The 21,155-nt window shown below is 42.7% G+C and overlaps 1 protein-coding gene across 4 annotated transcripts in view; it reads right to left on the bottom strand.

Moving 5' to 3' along the window:
- LOC149452255 (Fc receptor-like protein 3) overlaps positions 1 to 21,155 on the bottom strand; it is a 51,257-nt gene that overhangs the window by 29,595 nt on the left and 507 nt on the right. For 3 of the 4 annotated variants that reach the window (XM_089689575.1, XM_089689577.1, XM_089689576.1), the window contains exons 2-4: positions 11,447 to 11,467; positions 3,373 to 3,624; positions 840 to 1,100 (exon numbers count right to left, since the gene is read on the bottom strand). In XM_089689575.1, coding sequence (XP_089545701.1) covers positions 840 to 1,100; positions 3,373 to 3,624; positions 11,447 to 11,467 — 534 coding nt within the window. The remainder of the gene's footprint in view (positions 1 to 839; positions 1,101 to 3,372; positions 3,625 to 11,446; positions 11,468 to 21,155) is intronic. The other variant, XM_089689578.1, reaches the window with a different exon arrangement.

Below are 21,155 nucleotides of genomic sequence, written 5' to 3'. Positions count from 1 at the left end.
AGAGCCACGTGACATCATCGCACACGCCCAGAACCAGAAGAAGGCTGGCTTAAACATGCTCTGATACCAACGGTTGTCCTTAAAGAGGCAATACCTATGTAATTTAAGGCAACAATATTCTATATACACTGGATGCAAGTGCATTCTGTTTATTTTTAATAGTTTTATAATACTATTGTAATAAAGGGGATTATTTTTGAATATACTACACCATGGAAGCTGTTTTATTTCTTTTGAGTAATTACTGCTAAGGGATGAATTGGCCATACACAGGATTAAAGACTACCTATTGGTACATTTGGTGAATACCCAGAGGGGATGCAAGTCCTTGTTAAAGGGCAAGGCATGGATAGACCTGACTATATAGTGGGTCATACAGATAGGTAAGCAACCTTTGTAGATGGTGGTGGAGCACTAGCACTGATGGCAAACACAGGAAAAATCGCACACAAGCACAGTTTTGGAGGAGATGGACTTAAATGTTATATATTAATATTTGTGATTAAAATGCACAAAAAGAAGGTGGAAGATTTACCTACATTGGGTGGCATACGGATATTTATTTAATACATGGCCATATTTAAGTTGATCATTTGTGGAAGTATGAAGTTATAGAATAGATATTTCTTGTGTTATGAATTGATTATTTGTGGTATTTTTTGGTTGTGTTGCACTTTTTCATGTATACACACTAAGGAAACTGCCAAGTGATCAAAGTATATTTTTTATACTCATGTTAACTTTCTGCTGATATGAAACATAAGACTTGTGATGGACGTGCCTGTTTCATCAAATGACTCTAAAAGATTGTAAGCTCCCCTTAAGTTCTCTACATTTACCTTGAGCTGAAAAGGTCACTTCATCTGTGTGCTGGTAATACAATAAATGATGGCGGACCTGCTTTGTGCATTTGTACCTCTGATTAGACTTGTTGCCTACATTTTCAATCAGTAGCTCAGATTCAAGTGCCCAGTTTTGAATAACCTCATCATCTTTGTAAAATACAGTCTGTCTGGCTGCGTGTCCAGGATAGTGGTTACATCTCAGTGTGACATTGTCCCCTTCGTACACATGAAGAGGAGTCTGCAGGATGACATAGCCTGAAAGGAAATTACAAAAATAATTAGTAGGCAGTTGTGCACATGGAGAGCCCATGGAGAGTAAAAAGAGAGCCAGAGTGAATGCCCATAACCAGTGGAGCAGAAGCTATACATGACAGTACTAAAGGAGTTGTGTGAAGTAATAGTGGACCAGGGACCTCAAGCAGCTTAAGAAATTTCTATATGTGAAAAGTCCCCTTGCTACTGACCGGGTCAGTGTTAGGATTTTTGTCTACACAGGCAAAGAGGCATTTTGCTCCAGCGGGGGAAAAACAATTCTTCCTGATCCCCTGAAAGGCAATTAGATATTCTCTGGATTAACAATCCCTGGTTTTATTACCTATAAATGGTAGTATCCAGTTATGTTTTGTACATCAGTCCTCCACTTTTACGTACTGAATAAGGAAAGAAGCTATTTGCCATCTGTGTGCCACTTTGTAGCTGGCCCTGGTAGTATGGTGCCCGGTGTGGTCTAATTACCTTTCATTATATATAGGACATCTTAAGCATGGCCATACACTGAAGTGTAGTTTTTTTTTTTTTTTTTTTGCCTGTAGGCTGTGACTTTTGTATTTTAATAGCTTACCTAGCTGGATTTAAAAATAGCTGAACAGTGGCTGCATCTGATTGGACCCAGCTGCTTTTCACGCAACAACATTCCACATGACTCTTTCGGGTAGGGCGATGGTTGATATCATTACACCTTTGCATTGCATCATTGCAGCAACAACTTTCCACCTGACTCCTTCAATTTTTCATTTGAGGGATGTCAGACAGGAGAGGGCCAACAGGGAACTGAATGACTTATACCTAGTGATACCATCCCCTGATGACATCTGTTTGTGATGAAATGCGCAGGGTGGCGTTTGGTGGATGGATGTCACTGCATCTTTGCATCGCATCATTGCAGCACCATGTTTAGTTTGACTACACTTACCAGTAGCTACAGCTGCTGATCATCCAAAATATTTCTAATATGTCTTAGACATTAGTTGATTAAATAATTTAATTTTATTGAGCAGGGAGGACCACACAGTGACTTAGGAGGGTATGGCCAACTTAAAATGTTGGATTTTCGACAATTTCGGTATAAAAAAAAAGGTGATTGAATCTCCCCACTGGGAAGAGAGACAGCAATAAAAAAAAAAACGTTCATGAGTTCTAGCCTTTACCCACTTGTTCCTCAAGGTTTTGGGTCTACATACACTTTGAAGTGAGTGTTTTATCTAAGTCTTGCTTAGTGGTAAAAAAGGAAAAACATATATACTGTAGCTCTATTTTATTTTCTGAAACTAATTCACTTTTTAAGTGCCAAAGTACCCCGACTTCAGGACTAAGCTTTTCCAACTATCCATTTGGCCACAGAGGCACTCTGTGGACAGGATGATGGAATTTGGTGGGCTTATTTCTGTAGTTAAGGAAGCTGTGCTACTAGCAACAAACCAACGTAGCTTCCTAGAAGTGCAGATATAGTGTTTTCAATAGCAATGCTAATAGAAGCCAACTTTTATATACTGTATATATATATATATATATATATATATGTATATCTGCTCCCATGCAAGACTTTTTTTTACTCATTCTATGATGTAGAAACTCCCTCCCTATAGCTCTCTGCAAATCATCTAAACCCTCACTTGGCATTCAATGCATAACATACCTGAATGACCTGGGACATTGCTTTAAGTAAACTATATTGCAGCTTACCGATCATTAGATGTCATCTGCATTTTTTTTTTCTTTTTTTTTTTTGGCTTTTTCTTTTTTTCACCCGGTGATCTGGCCAGTAACACACCTTCTGGATTAGAATGCCCCCACTCTGGATGAAGGCGCGCAGAGGGCACCTTTTGAACAGTGGCATTATTTGAGGGGGGAGGTGGAAGATGTACTAGCTTTATATAGATACGCTAATACATTTTAAGCCAAACTATAGCTAGCACTTTATAAGCAGTTACAGAAAACTGTTTTTTCTTTTCGGATTAATGATTTATATAAATAAAAACTGATCATTGATTGTAAGCATCCCTGTCAGTAGTTAATGGTTTGTCTCAACTCTGGAATACATTTGGGTAACAGCTTGTTCTGTTGAAAAACAACAGACTTACTGGCCAGATCACCAGCTAAAAATAAAGAAAAAGCCCAAAAAAGAAAACAAATGCAGCCACCTCATAATATGTAAGCTGCAATATAATGTTTGCTTTTGGGTTTACTACTGCTTTAAATTGTCTCCTTGATACAGAAAATCACCAGTAAAGGGAAATCTTTGACTCACTGTTAGAAACATCCAGTCTAGCTGAGTCACTTCTTTCACTTGTACTTGTCTGGCATTGGTAGTTTCCACTGTTTGAATGTTGGGCTTGTTGAATTGTATAGCTCTTCCCTGTATGTACCCAGTCACCATCCTTGTACCAGGTATAGACCAAAGCTCCTTGTGCCATAGACTCACAGGTCATTGTAATAGACTCTCCTGTAAAGATCTGGTTCCATTGTGGACTGAAGGTCACCATAGGCCTCACTGTGGTTCCTGTAAGTTAACACATGACCTTTTAGGAAAACATCAAGAAAATTATGTAAACAGATATGATGCATACTGTTTTAATGTAGTATCTTTTCCTGTGCATCTATTGGCTGTTTAATATCACCCACCCAACATGGCTGTCTACCCGCTATAGAAGTGGATTTTGAACTTATTGAGATCAGGGCCTGGTAAATTCTTCCAAAAGCTTCAATGCCTCAACAGTAGAAAAATAATGTATAGCCACGCAATAAAAGCATGGGTATACAAAATATGTATTGAAATTTTGGAAGGCTCTGGATTCACTGTATATGGTGGGGGGATGGTGTCTCTGAAGGGGGCTGGGGACACTGTGGGAAACTGTTGGAGGTTAGGGGAACTATGGGGGCTGGAGGCTCACTAACAAGCTAGGGGGCTGGTGGGCACTGTGGAAAGGTGGAGGACACTGTGGTCCACTAATGGAGGCTGGGTGGCTCTATGGGAAATGGGAGGTGCTGTGACAGGTTAGGGCAACCTTCCTCCAATGAGGGTTCCACAGAAGTTGCTAAGAAACAGTCAGACCAATCCAGTGCACTACAAGTGTCAACTCTCCAAATTAATTCTTTGAATATGATAGATATAGCAATTATTAGCAAGGGTTCCCCGAGAACCTAAATTTCAAAGACTCCATTTTAAAAAGGTAGTGAAAGCCTGTATTACGGGATCAGAACCAGAAGGAAGGGGGCTGTGACCTGGCAGTAAGCTACAGCCCAGTGATTAAAAACCACCACTCCATGGTGTATAACTATTTTATTAGCTTACAATTATTTCACCAAAAACTCTTAGCTCTCCCCACTAAACCAAGCCTGACTTTTGGGACTATCAAAATGTCTGTCCAACCTAACATCAATGCATATAACAGGGATTCTCAACAGTAGACAGCCTGCAGATATAACTGGTCAGTCACTTTATTACGTACACTATATTGCCAAAAATATTGGGACCCCCCTCCAAATCATTGGATTCAGGTGTTTCAATCACCTCCATGGCCACAGGTGTATAAAATTAAGCTCCTAGGCATGCAAACTTCTTCTACAAACATTTGTGAAAGAATGAGTCATTCTCAGGAGCTCAGTGAATTCAAGCGTGGAACAGTGATAGGTGGCCACCTGTGAAATAAGTCCATGAAATTTCCTAGCTACTAAATATTCCACGGCCAACTGTTTGTGGTATTAAAACAAAGTGGAAGCAACTAGGAACAACATCAACTTGGCCACAAATTGGTAGGCCATGTAAAATGACAGAGCGGGGTCAGATCGTGCTGAAGCGCACAGTGTGCAGAAGTCGCCAACTGTCTTCAGAGTCAATAGCTAAAGACCTCCAAACTTCATGTGGCCTTCAGATTAGCACAACAGTGCATAGAAAGCTTCATGGAATGGGTTTCCATGGCGGAGCAGTTGCATCCAAGCCTTTCATCACCAAGTGCAATGAAAAGCGTTGGATGCAGTGGTGTAAATCACACCGCCACTGGACTCAGTGGAGATGTGTTCTCTGGAGTGACAAAGGTACTCTGTCTGGCAATCCATTAGACGTGTCTGGGTTTGGCAGTAGCCAGGAGAATGGTACTTGCCCGACTGCATTGTGCCAAGTGTAAAGTTTGGTGGAGGGGGGATTATGGTGTGTGGTTGCTTTTCAGGGGTTGGGCTTGGCCCCTTAGTTCCAGTGAAGGGAATTCTTAAGGCGTCAGCATACCAAGACATTTTGGACAATTTCATGCTCCCAGCTTTGTGGGAACAGTCTGGGAACGGCCCCTTCCTGTTCCAACATGACTGCGCACCAGTGCACAAAGCAAGGTTCATAAAGACATGGGTGGGTGAGCTTGGGGTGGAGGAACTTGACTGGCTTACACAGAGTCCTGACCTCAACCCGATAGAACACCTTTGGGATGAATTAGAGCGGAGACTGTGAGCCAGGCCTTCTCGTCAGACATCAGTGCCTGGCCTCACAAATGTGCTTCTGGAAGAATAGTCAAACATTCCCATAGACTCCTAAACCTTGTGGACGGCCTTCCCAGAAGAGTTGAAGCCGTTATAGCTGCAAAGGGTGGGGCCAACTCAATATTGAACCCTATGGACGGAGACTGGGATGCCATTAAAGTTCATGTGCATGTAAAGACAGACATCCTAATACTTTTAGCAATATTGTGTATATACTGGAATTTATGCAGCTATAGATGTTATACTAGTAATGGCAGTGATCAGCGATGGCAGGCAATCTGGCGCTAACAGACACTGGCAGGGAGGGACACTAACTGACACTAATGTTGCTAGTGACACTAATACAGCGATCAGTGATAATACTGTACACCGTAGTAATGACATTGGCTGGGGGACAGGGGTGATCAGCAGGTATATAGCCTAAATCATTGGCTGAAACCTGCCCGGTAAACTTGTGCTGTGTCCAATCATAGCAAAGGCCAGCAGGGGGCATGCATGCCCAAAATATCCAGAAATAAATCGCAACATATGGGTACATTACTTAGTCTGGAGCTGCCGACCGCAGTAAATGTACAAAGGGTGGGTGGCAAGTGATTAAGTTGACAAGATGATTTAATTGTCTTATAACATGCTGCTTGAGTTAGTTTACATTATAGAAGTACGAAGCAGTTTACTCTGACTTTACTTGTGTCTGTTATCTGAAATCAAGGTTATATGAATTATTGAACTGACCATTTGGCGCTTTGTCTATTCTCTTTATGTGAACCTCTCAAGTTGGGTGTTTTCTTACTCCTTTTGGGAATATTCCTATACTTTGTTTTTCAGAGTAGCCTAGATCAGTGGTGGGCAACTGTGGCCCTCCAGCTGTTGTAGAACTACAAGTCCCATGAGGCATTGCAAAACTGACAGTTACAAGCATGACTCCCAAAAGCAGAGGCATGATGGGACTTGTAGTTCACCAACAGCTGGAGAGCCACAGTTGCCCACCCCTGGCCTAGATCCATCTGACGAGCCACTACTAACCTGCAATTGAAGAAAGCTGAGCAGTGGGTCCAGCATCTCTAGTTTTATTGCCCCTTTAAATGACTAACAGCAGCACATGAAATCATGGGGCGAGAGTACTGATGGAGTAACTTTGTAATTTCCTTACTAGGTAAGCACTAGTTTTTTGCAACCTGATATAATGGGTGATGAAGGTAGATCAGACAAATTGGCAGTGGAAGGAATTTTCAGTTATTCATTTTATTACTTATTGAGTATAGACCTGGAAAAGCTAGAGAACACAAACTGTACTGCATATTGCCCATCTTCTTGCTGTAGCATTGTCGGGACCAGTTATACATGAAGTTGGCTATGATTTTCTTCAGGCTACAAAGCCAATTAAACATTCAATTGAAATTAGCCTTAACACATTATAGGCACATCAAAAGTATCTACTTTGCAAAGTTTTACAGCTGAATTTCTTCAGAAGCAGCCACAGTAAAAAATCTGACCCTTTCAACAAACTGTGTACAAGTTTGTCTCTGCCGAGGTCCAACACCACCACCCTTCCCCTTTCCCTTCTACCTGCTAAATCAGACCTACTGCATAGATCTGAAATTTGCAGAATGCATGCTTCCTGCTGACTTTTGATGTACTTGGATCGTATTGAGCTCAGTTAAACTGGATTTTCAGTTGAAATTACAATGCAGGGGTGGCAGCTAGAACTCTTACTCTACTGAAAGATTGCAGTCTTTATTAAGTTACTTTGCGACCACTCATCACCAGAAGAAGCAGCGGCTGATAGTTGCTGCTGGAAGGAGGATTTGGCTTTCTCCTCCCTGCAACCTGCATGGGGCAGAAAAGAGCCCTTGCTGTCCTCAGTCTCAGCGCCACTGTGTCCTCCCCTCTGTCCCCCCCCATCATCTGACTTGTCCCATGACCAGAGAGAGGAAGTAAATGCTGTGAGTACCGATCTCCTAGGACAAGAGGGAAGGGGAGCAACAGCATCCGAGCATGGGGACACCTGATGTAAAGGAAGAGTACTGGGAACTCAACCTGGCAAGAGGGGCATAATTCATTATCTTCGCCTTGGGTGCTGGATGACCTTGTCCCAGTACTGGATGCTATTAATGAATGACTCCAGAATGCCTTCACTCTGTCAACATTTACAACTGTAACACCCTCTAGGTTAGCTAGATAGTTGTTTTCTTTTTTGAATAGAGGCTGAGTAGCAGCCTGAGATGAGTCAGCCTGGGAGTGAGGCAGGAGTTCACCTCAGGACAGACTGGGTGGTTATACAGGTAAGGGCTTCTGGAGCCCTCCCACCACTCTGAAACTTCTGAAATTTCTAGAATAAGGGTGGAGGAGGCCCAGATCTACATGTGTGAAGGACCTTGGTAAATCCCCTGGCAGGAGGCTGAGCATGGTGACCAGGGCAACCCTCAAATATGACAGAGCCTGGGGAAAGGGGGGAGTCGGGTAGAAGATGGACTAGAGGAAGGCTGGAGTGTGGAGCCTGGGAGAGGACTCCAGGGAGGGAAGCCTACCTACAGGCAGAATGCTGGACTGGAGGATCTCTCCTGCCTCAACATCATCTTGGGAAGACAATCTGTTACCAGTGAAGGAGCCAGCCCAGCAAAAGGCCTAAAATCAGCTACCAACCTACCATGCTGACAGGACAGAACAGTGTGAGTACTCATACACACCTTGGGCCAGATAAGTGGAGAGGGTAGTCAGGTGCAATACTCAACAAGTCTTCACCTGGGACTGCTTGACTGCAAGCTCTTAGGACCCCCTTGCTCAGAGATACCGTCAGAGCTGCTGGGTGAAGAGGAGGATTCATCCAAGATCTGAGGAGGTACACTGAAAAAAGGGACAACGCTGTTTTTGTGTTATTTGCCAGCCCACCCTTGTACATAGTTGCTGAGAAGTTTGTCCTCAAGTTTTACAGTTCCTTTGGTTTCCCATATACCCCTAAACCCCATCCACGTTTTTAACCCCTTAATGAAAACTAAAACTAGCTCAAGGACTAACAATATGAAAATGTGCCAAAATTACATAAATAGATAAATACTTGTACAATTCACCTCATAAAGTAACTATATATCAATATTCAAAAAGAAGTTCAAAAAAATAATTAAAATAGTGTAATACCGCCAACCGGAACCGGAAGTTGACCGGCGGCCATTTTACAAAAGGGAAAAGAGGATAAAGACGGTGTGTTGGTCCCTGGATGTTCCCTGGATGGTAGCTTGGTGGTTTCTACGGTATTTAAAGCGGTTTTAAATCTTTTGAAATGTGAGCAGTTCTAATAAAAGTTTCTCTGTACTTTACTTTGGCGGTATTACACTATTTGTCCCTCATATGCTTTCTATCTATATGGTGCCATTGATATGGAGATATGGAAAATCCTGCTGGAATAGTGCCCTGAATACAGTGGAATCTGGGGGAGCACTTTAGGAGGATCCCATCCATAGGATAATTATTGAAAGCAGGTTTATGGAGGAGTGTTGGTAAGGGTATATATTCCTTACTATAATAGAAGTGGCACAGTGTGGATTTGTTTTTGGAGCACTGGAAGAGTGATTCACAGTACACAGTGTTTTGCACTAATTAATTTATATATTTTTTAATTAATTAAATTGATGCACTTGGTTCACTTTTTACACTAATTACTTTAAAAAAATAAAACATATTTTATTTTGGATAATCACCAGAGTGTTGTCACGAATATTTTATTATATTATAAAGATAATACACTATGTGATATTTTCTTTTGTTTGAGGTTTATCGTGAGAAAGGAAGGATTGAAAAGGATTTCTCAGTTTCATCTTTATATTTATAATTTTTGGAATTTGTTTGAATTTATATTAATTTTGCTTGGACTTTTTTTTGGGACTTTTTCTTACTTTTTTGAATTATTTTTTTTGGATATTTTTTTGAATTATTTTTTTGAACTTCTTTTTGAATATTGATATATAGTTACTTTATGAGGTGAATTGTACAAGTATTTATTTATGTAATTTTGGCACATTTTCATATTGTTATTTTATATCTTCAAGGGTGAAGGTTTTATTTGTGCTATGGGGAATTAAGCTTTGCTGCATATTGGTTTTTCTAATTTTTCACTTATTATACTTAAGGAAGTGGTAGTTATAGATATATAGCTCAAGGACTGTTCACTGACTCTGAGAGTACAAGTGTGAAAAATGCATGTTGCCCGGCCGTGCAGAGCTTAGGGGGACCCAATCAAATCCAATGGTCTTTACAAGAGTAGTGCTACACAATTTATTGATAATACTTTCTATCTAATTGTACAGTTCCTGTTAAAGCAGAGCTCCACCCAAAAGGTGAAGTTCCTTTTTAAGGCCTCGTCCCCCACTCCCCACCTTTGGGGAGTTTAGGGGTTGTGGGTACCTGATTTTGACAGGTACCCATTCCCATTTCCGCTCCAATCGCCTAGACGATTGGAAGCAGAAGTTGTCCTCCTGTCCCAGTAGTCTTCTAGGACACGTGACAGGTCTCAGAAGACTAAAGGATCATTCATAAGGCCATTCATAAGCCACAAGCTGTCACAGCCGGGTGCCCACACCTAAGATGCCGGTGACAGCTGGTGCAACCGGCTGTGGTGAGCACACCACTAGCTCCTGGGACAGGTGAGTGACTGTTCTTTAAAAGTCAGCAACTACAGCTCCCTTTGATAAAGTGTTGTGACATGAAACGCGTTAGAGAGTTGCCCTTAATCACCAGTCACCTACCACATGACCTTATGTAAGCCTAAGCACCCATATTGGACTTTTTGCATGTAAGTGTATGTTTTATATGTTAATTTTTTCTCCTAAATACTTCATACATATGACTTAAAATACTATACTATTGGAGCAATTTTTCTTTTGGGCTCATTATTGGCATTTTTGAGCCCCCTTCCCCTAAGGTGCTCTGTCATCTCGGATCCATGCCTGCTTGTGAGATCCCTCTGGTGGTCAAGACAGATATTGCTGGATACTGCTATACCTGTTCTGCCTGATGTGGAGATATTGGAGAGTGGTAACCTGTCCTGGATAGATGACACCTGGTGGTTAATTCCTGCCTGTTGACTTCATCCTTACCCAGAGTTCCCAAATCCTGAGCACCGTGGAGTAGGTCTTATTTATTCCAATGCACTATTACTTGTGCTATCTGGTTAGTGCAATGTACATTCATTTTCTATAAGTCACGACAGCCATGAAAGTCACTATCTTCATGCTGTACTCATCACCATTGTCACGCTGCACCTATAGGTTTTTCCTAAGGACTTATTCTCATAATGCAAGAACTTCACTACGATAATGCATGTGACCCCTCTTAGCGCCGCATCATATATTTGTTTATTGGTTTTCATATTGGAGTTATTTGAGGTTTCCTCTGAATGCTGGCTGCTTTTTACCATATTACTCAGCGCTCATATATTTTGAAGATTTTTTTAACTACAGCTTTTGTAGCTGTTGACTTTTCTTTTTAGTTACATAATCTAGTTTAAAAAAGACCAAAGTCTATCCAGTTCAACCAATAAAAAAAAAAAAAAGTTTATCCTTCACCCACAGTTGATCAAGAGGAAGGCAAAGGACCCAGCAAAGCATGATCCAATTGGCTCCTGCAGGGACTGGACTTTGACTAGGGCTCCGCTTTGAATTTTTTATTTGCTCTATGGCTCCGAGGCTTTGTGACACTTCTACTATAGAAGAGCTAGAAAGGCTTGTAGAAGTGTGTCATATATTTGAGTGGTAAATATGGCTTGAATCATGCATATGTATAATGCAGTATACATAATATACAGTACATGTACTAAGAGAAACAATATTTTGAAGTGTAAACGTCGTATAAAATAAACTCACCTGCTCTTACCCAAGTAGACACTGCAATACAAAATAAAATGTGTGTTTAGAATATAGAATTTTACTTGAATTTACATGCAAGCATTCTTTGCTATCTGCAGATAAATTGCTGCTTTGATAAAAGGGAATGGGTGAAGAAGGGAATCTGCCAGAACTGAACAGAAAAAGTACAGTAAAAGGTTTTGACTAATGACCAGTGTCCACCAAAACAGTCACTGAGGACCAAGGCTGTGGATAAGGGGGTACCACTAGTTCTCTTGTATGGGGCTCGTGCAGCTGAATGAATTGGATGTGGATAGGGAGGGTGATCAGCATGGCGGGGGGCAGTTACTGGAACTGATCCCCTGTATGGCTTGCTCTGCAGCAGCTGAAAGTTGGCTTCTTCTCTTCTCCCTCCCGCTGCTACAGAAAGAGCCATACAGGGGATCAGTTCCCTCATTGCACCCATCCCACTCACTGTGCACCATATGTTTCTCCCTGCCGCCCAGGCCCCCCTGTGTGCCCCCACAGCGCTGTTGATTTCCCTCCTCTCCTTCCCACCGGTAGCTGCAAGCACACAATAGGATCCTTCAGAATGGAAAGTAGGAGAAGGGCGGTAACAGTCACATTCACCAGCCCCTTCCTTTCTTGAATGAACACAATGAGTGATCGGTACTGATTAATCACTGTGTTCATAACTGAAGCATAGTAAACTTTTTTTTTTTTTTTTGTGGGGGGGGGGGGGACCTGTCAGTTTGGCTGTATAGGACCCCATGGTTTCTAACAGCAGCCCTGCTGAGGACTGAAAGAGTTAATTGGTAACACATCCTGTCCTCATTGCCTCAGCTGCTTCAGGATCCTGGGAATAATGCAAGTGACACACGGGTATCGTTCAAGCAATTATTCAATGTTTACTACAGCGTTTGTTTTTTAATAGGGTGAGCCATCAAAGTAACCAATCACTAACACAAAACAAGTATCGATACGTAAACTGAGGAAATACTACATCAGCAGCTGTACTATACAAGGCATATTTGTTTACCCCCCCGGTCACACTGGGTGCGATTTGCATGTACCTGCAAATCGCATGCCAAGTCGCACCCTATTGTCCGCAATTGGAGCGGTCATATCGGTGCGGTTCCAACTTGGTTGGAGCCACACTGATTTCAAAAGTAGTACATGCACTACTCTTGGTGCGATTTGCATAGACACCTGTATCAGATGTCTTACAAATCACACCTGAAATCGGCGGGTCCCCCAACTTTGAAATTGTGCGACTTCACTGTAAGTCACACGATTTCAAAGTCGGGCTTGATGTGACTGGGGTGTTACACAGAAATGAGAAATCATACCTGGGAAATCTAAACTACAGTATTACACACACACACACACACATGAAATGGAGACAGCATAACAAAATGAATATACATATTTTTCCTTCAGCCTGGGTTCACATACATGCAGTGCGGTATATCGCATGTGATTTGCACAGGAACCCCACCGCATGCCTGTGCAAATCACATGCAATTTGTGTGTGGTGCAATTGGAGCCGTACATTTTGTAAAGACATGCGGGACCCTTTTTTGGGTCCGCACTAGAATCGGATCGCATGGGTATTCACACATATTTCCGCTTTCGGGGTGTTAACACGCACACCCGCAGCGTTTTGCATTAACGGGGTACGATTCTGATGCGGTGCGGAATTTGCACTGAAATCGCTGCAAATTCTGCACCACATCAGTGTGAATCAGGGCTCAGGGACAAAGAGGGGATGTTACACTGCATTGGCACTGCAACAGACCCAAATTGAATTGTGATGAAAGCCAATGACCTCCCAGCACCCAATAATTCAAACCCATCTTAAATCCATGCCAGTCACAGAGAGACCATGAGTGTCATAACGAATAACACAACATTGTCTAAACACACGTTCCAGACAGGTGTCCACCAACCACGTTTCTTGCTGGGCTTAAAGCCTTAACCATTTGAAGATAGCAAGATAAAAAAATACCAACAAAGCCATGAGGAACTTCAAGTTAAGAAGGTAGGTGGGCACTTGCTTGATAGCTGTTAAGCAGTTAATGATCCCACCTCAACAAAAAAAATAGGCAAGATAGCCTAATTGACGCCTCTTTCACACGGGTGGCCCATATGTCCATTTTTCATCTGTCTGTTTACAGATGAAAAATGGACACCCATGTATTTCTATGGACTAGTGGATATAAATGGATGATCATCTGTTCACATCCGTTAATGTCCATATCTGTTAACATCCCTTTTTTTTAACGGAAGAAAACCCTATTTTTCTTCCGTATAAAAAAAAACCAGAACGGATGTATACGGATGAAAAAACGGATGTATACGGATGAAAAAACGGATGTATACGGATGAAAAAACGGATGTATACGGATGAAAAAACGGATGTATACGGATGAAAAAACGGATGTATACGGATGAAAAAACGGATGTATACGGATGAAAAAACGGATGTATACGGATGAAAAAACGGATGTATACGGATGAAAAAACGGATGTATACGGATGAAAAAACGGATGTATACGGATGAAAAAACGGATGTATACGGATGAAAAAACGGATGTATACGGATGAAAAAACGGATGTATACGGATGAAAAAACGGATGTATACGGATGAAAAAACGGATGTATACGGATGAAAAAACGGATGTATACGGATGAAAAAACGGATGTATACGGATGAAAAAACGGATGTATACGGATGAAAAAACGGATGTATACGGATGAAAAAACGGATGTATACGGATGAAAAAACGGATGTATACGGATGAAAAAACGGATGTATACGGATGAAAAAACGGATGTATACGGATGAAAAAACGGATGTATACGGATGAAAAAACGGATGTATACGGATGAAAAAACGGATGTATACGGATGAAAAAACGGATGTATACGGATGAAAAAACGGATGAAAAAACGGATGAACAATGGATGTAAACTGATCTGGTTTTTGTCATTGAAAAACGTGACAGATCTGATGAAAAAAACCGGAACGCCCATGTGAAAGGAGCCTGACTGCTCTGTCTCATCATTAGTACAGATGTGGGTTTTACCCAAAAATCATTCAAAAACAAAAAACAGCTGTAAAGAACAAGCTGTATATAGGTGGTAATGAAGAGTACCCATGCAGGGTAGCCATTCTGTAGAAAACAATTTACAAAATGTTATTCATTCTATACAAAAACCTTACAATAGTGGACAGACACAAAAATCAGTCATAAAAATTCTGAGTTAAAATAAGCAGTTCAGACTGCAATATCTGCATATGGTCAATAACATGAATCAAAGCGACCTAAAGGAACCATGAGCCATTCTTTGCAGATTAAGCAGCTGGTTTATTCTTGTGTTTATGACGAAGTCCCCAGTGATAGGTGGATGAAACGGGTCAACATATTGACGTCATGACGTCATTGCGTCCGGACACAATGTCTGTGAGTGCCCTTGTGTTTGTCTAATCATGGCCGATCTGGAACCCTGTGCACAGCACTCTGGATTCTGGGCAACCTGGATCTTTCTATACACACTGGAGCTATAATACAAGCGGTGAATAGACCATAAACACGAGGATAAACCAGCTTCTTCATCTGCAAAGACTAAAGGATGAATCTTTGAGAGATCGAACTTCGTTTGAATCAATAGAAATTGGTAGTAGGTTTTTTATATACTCTTGTTGGAGTTACTTGGAATTGATATTTAATCTAAACTGCCACCACAGTTCCTCTCTCCTTTTACTGCTGGATTTCCAGTCCTTTTATATATGATATATGTATATAATGCTGGGTTACTAATCCTCAATCTTTGTTTACATCATGGAAATCGGATTTATACCAGTTCCATAAGCTTGGTCATTGAACTGCATGTATTTTTGACCTTTACCTTTACTGTGTTATAGGACATGGTCCTATTCTGCCGAATACCTGTTGCAGTTCAAGTAGTGATGAATTTCACACACGTGTCTGTCTCACACTGAATGCCAATTGAACTTTGTTGCTGCTTTTGCTCGTTTCATCTAAACCAACACAGGCTATGCACACCTTCTTTTTTGCTATTTGATGATTAGATACACAGAGCTCTATGCTGACATCGTTTGAAGATTTTCAACTCATGGCCAATGAATGACTTTTGTATAAATCGCTTTCCATGCCAGACAGCTTGCGTCTCATTACCATGTTCTATGCATGTTTATTTAGTCTAGATATGCCATTATATTCTACGTATTACCTATTTATGTTTTAGTCACCCTTTTGTTTAGACCTAATACATTTTCAGTTAACTTGTTTAGCATCTCAATGCAGTAATGTTACACTGAGTGCTACTTTGGATGTCATGGAATGTCTGCGTTTTTAGGCGTGGTGACATCCACTAGAGCAGCGGTTCTCAACCTGTGGGTCGCGACCCCTTTGGGGGTCGAACAACCCTTTAACAGGGGTCTCCTAAGACCATCGGAAAACACATTTCCGATGGTCTTAGGAACCGAGACACCGCTCCTCTATCAGTCTCCAGGCGGGTCCGCCCACATGCAGATACGTCCACATTTCCCTGGACCGCGATGTGTGCGTGGGACGATATGCCGCCCCTGTTATCTGGCCACATCCCCAGGATCACTCAACAGCTCTGCCCCCTCGCCAGTGATTGGCCGCCGGAACTGTAGCTCAGGAGAGGCACACAGGCGGCCAATCACCGGTGAGGAGGTGGAGCTTGGAGAGGAGGAGCCGAGCAGCCGAAGAGCAAAGAAGATCGAGCAAGCGGCCGGAGAAGGAAGACAGCTGACAGGTAAGCGTCTGTAGCGTGCAGATGGTGCTGCTGCAGCCAGGTATGCTGGCTGTAGATGGGAGAGGGAGGGAGCGAGCCCAGGCTGGAGCAGGAGTCAGCAAGGTAAGTATCATTGGTGTCAGTGGGAGGAATAGTGCCCCATCATTGGTGTCATTAATACCAATGATGTGGCACTATTCCTCCCACTGACACCAATGATGTGGCACTATTCCTCCCACTGACACCAATGATGGGGCACTATTTCCTCCCCCCCCACTGACACCAACGATGGGGCACTGTTCCTCTCCCCACTGACACCAACGATGGGGCACTATCCCCCCCCCCCCACTGACACCAATGATGGGGTACAATTCCCCCCCACACTAGTATCAATGATGGGGCACTATTCCCCCCAGTATCAATGATGGGGCACTATTCCCCCCCACTGACACCAATGATGAGGCACTATTCCTCCCACTGACACCAACGATGGGGCACTATTCCTCCCACTGACACCAATGATGGGGCACTATTCCCCCCCACTGACACCAATGATGAGGCACTATTCCTCCCACTGACACCAACAATGTGGCACTATTCCTCCCACTGATACCAATGATGGGACACTATTCCTCCCACTGATACCAATGATGGGACACTATTCCTCCCACTGACATCAGTGATGTGGCACTACTCCTCTCACTGACACCAATGATGTGGCACTACTCCTCCCACTGCAAAATTACAGTTATGAAGTAGCAACGAAAATAATTTTATGGTTGGGGGTCACCACAACATGAGGAACTGTATTAAAGGGTCGCGGCATTAGGAAGGTTGAGAACCACTGCCATACAGCGCTCATGGCTCCTTTAGGGCGATTTGATTCACGTTATTGACTGTATGCAGACACTGCAGTCTGGACTGCTTATTTTAACTCTGAATTTTTATGACTGATTTTGTGTCTGTCCACTATTGTACGGTATTTATATTCATTTTTTTATAGAATGAAATAAAGTTTTGCAAATCGTTTACTACAAAATGGCTACCCTGCATGGGTACTCTTCATTACGGTCTATAGCAGGGGTGTCAAACTGGTGGCCCTCCAGCTATTGTGAAACTACAAGTCCTATCATGTCCCCTCTGCCTTTGGGAGTCATGCTTGTAACTGTCAGAGGGGACATGATGGGACTTGTAGTTTCACAATAGCTGGAGGGCCACCAGTTTGACACCCCTGGCCTATAGCTTGTTCTTTACAGCTGTTTTTTTGTGTTTGAATAATGATCCCACCTCCCACTCTTCCAGCTTTCCTACCCCTTCCTTGTGGTGTCCAATTAGGGTTCCCTTTTAAACCTGAACACATATTAATTACACAGGTTCTGTGGCTGATTAAGGTGGTAATTCAACTCAGTGCCTTATCTGCATTAAATTAACCTCAGAACCTGTGTAATTAATGTGTTTGGGTTTAAAGGGATGGAGGTGGCAACCCTATGTCCAATAACTTACTTTATTTTAGGGACCTGGGATGTCCAGGGGAGGTAAAACAATTTAACTGATGCATGAATGTACCATGTTTCCAGCACCCAGGGATATATTTGCAGTGAGCACATGCATTGGCCTTTTTACTGTAATGTTACCTTTAGTGACGTTCTGTAGCACTACCCCCTTAGGTGTTGCTAAATTTTTGGGTCCCTGTACAGTCCTGCACAGCCAGGCAACACACCACATCTTCCTCCACGCTTGCATACTGAGACGGCAACTATTCCTTGGGCTTGTTTTTGTGATTTTTTTAAGGGGTGTCGAACTTGGATGGGGTTGAGGAATGCATGGGATGCTCAAGAAACTGTGAACTGTGAGGACAAACTATGTACAAGTCTATGGACAGGAAGCAAAATCTGTCAACTCTTTGAGAGCGCTCTATTTCCCCAGTGTACTTCCACAGACCACAGATGAATCCTCCTCTTCACCCAGCGGTACTAAGGGTATTCCTTGGGCAAGGAGATCTAGAAGCTGCCAAAGATTACAGTCTCGAACGAGCAGCCAGTTGGATTCTCCACCTGACTGCCCTTTCCCCTTATCCAGCCCAGGGGGTGTAAGGTTACTTATAGTGTCCTTCCTGATAGCTTTATGGGTTGGTGGCTGCCTTCAGGCCTTCTGCTGGGCTGGCTCCTTCCCCGTTGCTCAGGCTGTCCCTCTTAGTGAACAGTGGCACAGTGGAGGTCCCCTCTTCTAGAATCAGCCTGTAGGTAGGCCCCCCTCCTAGGCTCCTTACTAAAGCCTCCTACTCCATATTCCACCCGATAAACACTTCCTGCTGATCAGGCTTAACATATCTGAGGGCTGTCCTGACCCATGCCAAGCCTCCTGCTTGGGGATTGGTCAGGGCCCTCTAGACATGAAGATCAGCTCCTCCTCACCCCCATCCACTGCCTTCTAGACACTTCTCAAGTCTCTAGAGCGGGGGGGGGAGGTATCAGGGAACTGATATGCAAAGCTCTCAGCCCTGACACATGGGGGTTTATTTACTAAAGCTGGAGAGTGCAAAATCAGACTCCCTTCTGCATAGAAACCAATCAGCTTCCAGGTTTCATTGCCAAAGCTTCATTGAACAAGCTGAGGTTAGAAGCTGATTGGTTTCTATGCAGAAGGGAGTCTGATTTTGGACTCTCCAGCTTTAGTAAATAAACCCCATGGTGTCTTTGCTGACTTACACCAAGGCTGACTCATGCCCAGGCTGTCTTTCAGCCTCAGCCAGGGGGAACTGGCTAGGTTTTTTTAGGCAAACTAGAGGGGTGATACAGTTCTATGGGACATTTATATTTTTAAAGTGCTTGAAGTAGCATATTGCCATCATTGTAATGCATTACATGTTCAGATTTATAGGGTATGGATATCTGTACTGTATGTCAGACACGTGGGATTATCACCCTCACCAAATTATTGCTGATATAAAATCCCAGCTACTGTTAGTTTACATGCTATTAAAGCTGAAGTCCAGGCACAAAAACTTTAAATATATTCAACAATAGCCACAAAATATATACTTAGTGCTCAGCAAATGCCTTTTCAAACCCAGTCATCACTATGTAAAAGTAGCAGTGACATTACATTGTGTGTACAGAGAGCAGAGCTGTAGGAGGGGGCAGCAGGCCGTACCCTGTACAGGCTGCCTGAAGGAAACTACAGGGGAGGCGGAGACAAGACCAGTTACCCTGCACAAGGGGAGAGAGTAGCAGTGGCTGGTCTTTGTTACAGGAAGCTCCAGCACAGAGGCAAAGTTTACACTGGATTTCTGCACATATCTGAAAGAAGTACACAGAGCGAACCAAGATTCAAGCAACAACACACATCACTCTGGGATTTAGACAATGTTTGCTTATCCTGGAGCTCAGCTTTATACTAGTCAGAAGTGACCAGTGGACTTGCTCTGAGGGAGAGAAAGCGAAAGGCACAATCATTGTACAGCACTACTAAAGAGGAAATAAAGCCTATATATAATGGGCAAATATGGATGTTCCTATATATATGTATAATTCCAAAGAAGAGAAAAAAATGTTTTTAAAATCTTTAACACATCTTTAGATTATCTACACCAAGCAGCATATCTATTCTGCATGTTTATTTAAAAAATAATGGATCAGTCCTCCCCAAAACATTTTAGCGTTGGACGGAAGCTGGAGAGGTAACCCATCTGACAATTTCTTGTATCTGAAACCTCTGTTCTTGAGGTCTTCGGTCTGCACACGTGCTGTGGTCATTATAATGGATCCTCACTTCCCTTATACCTTTTATTTCTTTTATTGTATGGAAAATGCAACAGGAGAACACAAAAAGTGAACAGAAACAAAATCAATTTAAAGTAATCTTACTATTGGGATATCCAAACCATATAAGAAGTAAACACATTTTGCACAACATGTGGCCTATAAATTATGTAGAAGTGCGAGACTCCGTCACTGTGGAAATGTTCAGGAAAAGGACAAAGGGTTTGCACATTTGCTGAGTGCAGGACTGCGGAGCATTGATGTCGAGCAAAGAAAAGTGCTTTTGCAGCTTTCTCCAGGATTTGGTATTTCCTACCTTGGGAGGAGAGAAATCTCCAACCCAGTGTCCAGGTTTTGTGGACAACCAGCAGGGTATGTGCCCATGTGCACACAGCTCTTTCAACAATGAGTTGGTGAGAGCAGGTGGAGTTGGTGTTGGAGTTGCAATTGCTGCAGCAACCAGGAGGAAGGTGTGCCCCTGTCTAGAGACCAAGGCAGGGGCGGACTGACAACTCATGGGGCCCCCCGGGCAATAGGGGATCATGGGGCCCCTGTGTCCTTGCCCACACTCAAAAAAAGCCTATAAAAAGGTACCAGGGGCAATTCATGGGGCCCCCTACTGACCCCGGGCCCTCGGGCAGTGCCCAAGTACTCGAATGGTCAGTCCGCCCCTGGACCAAGGCAAACCACTTGAGACAGCACTCCATGTGGGAGAAGTTCCAGGTCAGACAGAGTTGGGCCAGCTGAGAGATTCTAGGAGATGGGAGAGAGTCTTGTAGCCTACAGAAAACTCTTAGAGGAGTGAGGAAGCCTATGGTGTCAGAAGCTCTTTCCAGACCGAGTGGGTCTGTGCAACATGGTACTGTGACCAAGGTCACACCACTGAGCTAAGGATCCCCCAGATCTCACTTAAAACACCATTTTGGATTAACTGACCCTTTCAACATTAAAAAATTAATAAATTACCATTCAAAAATGTAATTGTAAATTAGACTTTTGCAGATCTCACCTTTAATGCCAAAGTAGATTAAAACTTTCAAGTTAAAGAATAGCTAAAGCCATGAACAAAAATGTAATATTGTAGCTTACAAGTTCTTAGATGTAGTGAATTCAATAGTTTTCATTTTTCAGGCTTCTATTTTTTTCACCTGGTGGTGGAAATATATTTTCAGTCCT

This window comes from Staurois parvus, unplaced genomic scaffold (assembly GCF_062004578.1).
Source record: "Staurois parvus isolate SC_StPar_1 unplaced genomic scaffold, SC_StPar_1.0 ptg000486l, whole genome shotgun sequence".
NCBI classification, from domain to species: Eukaryota; Metazoa; Chordata; class Amphibia; order Anura; family Ranidae; genus Staurois; species Staurois parvus.
This window is presented reverse-complemented; position numbering and strand designations above follow the sequence as displayed.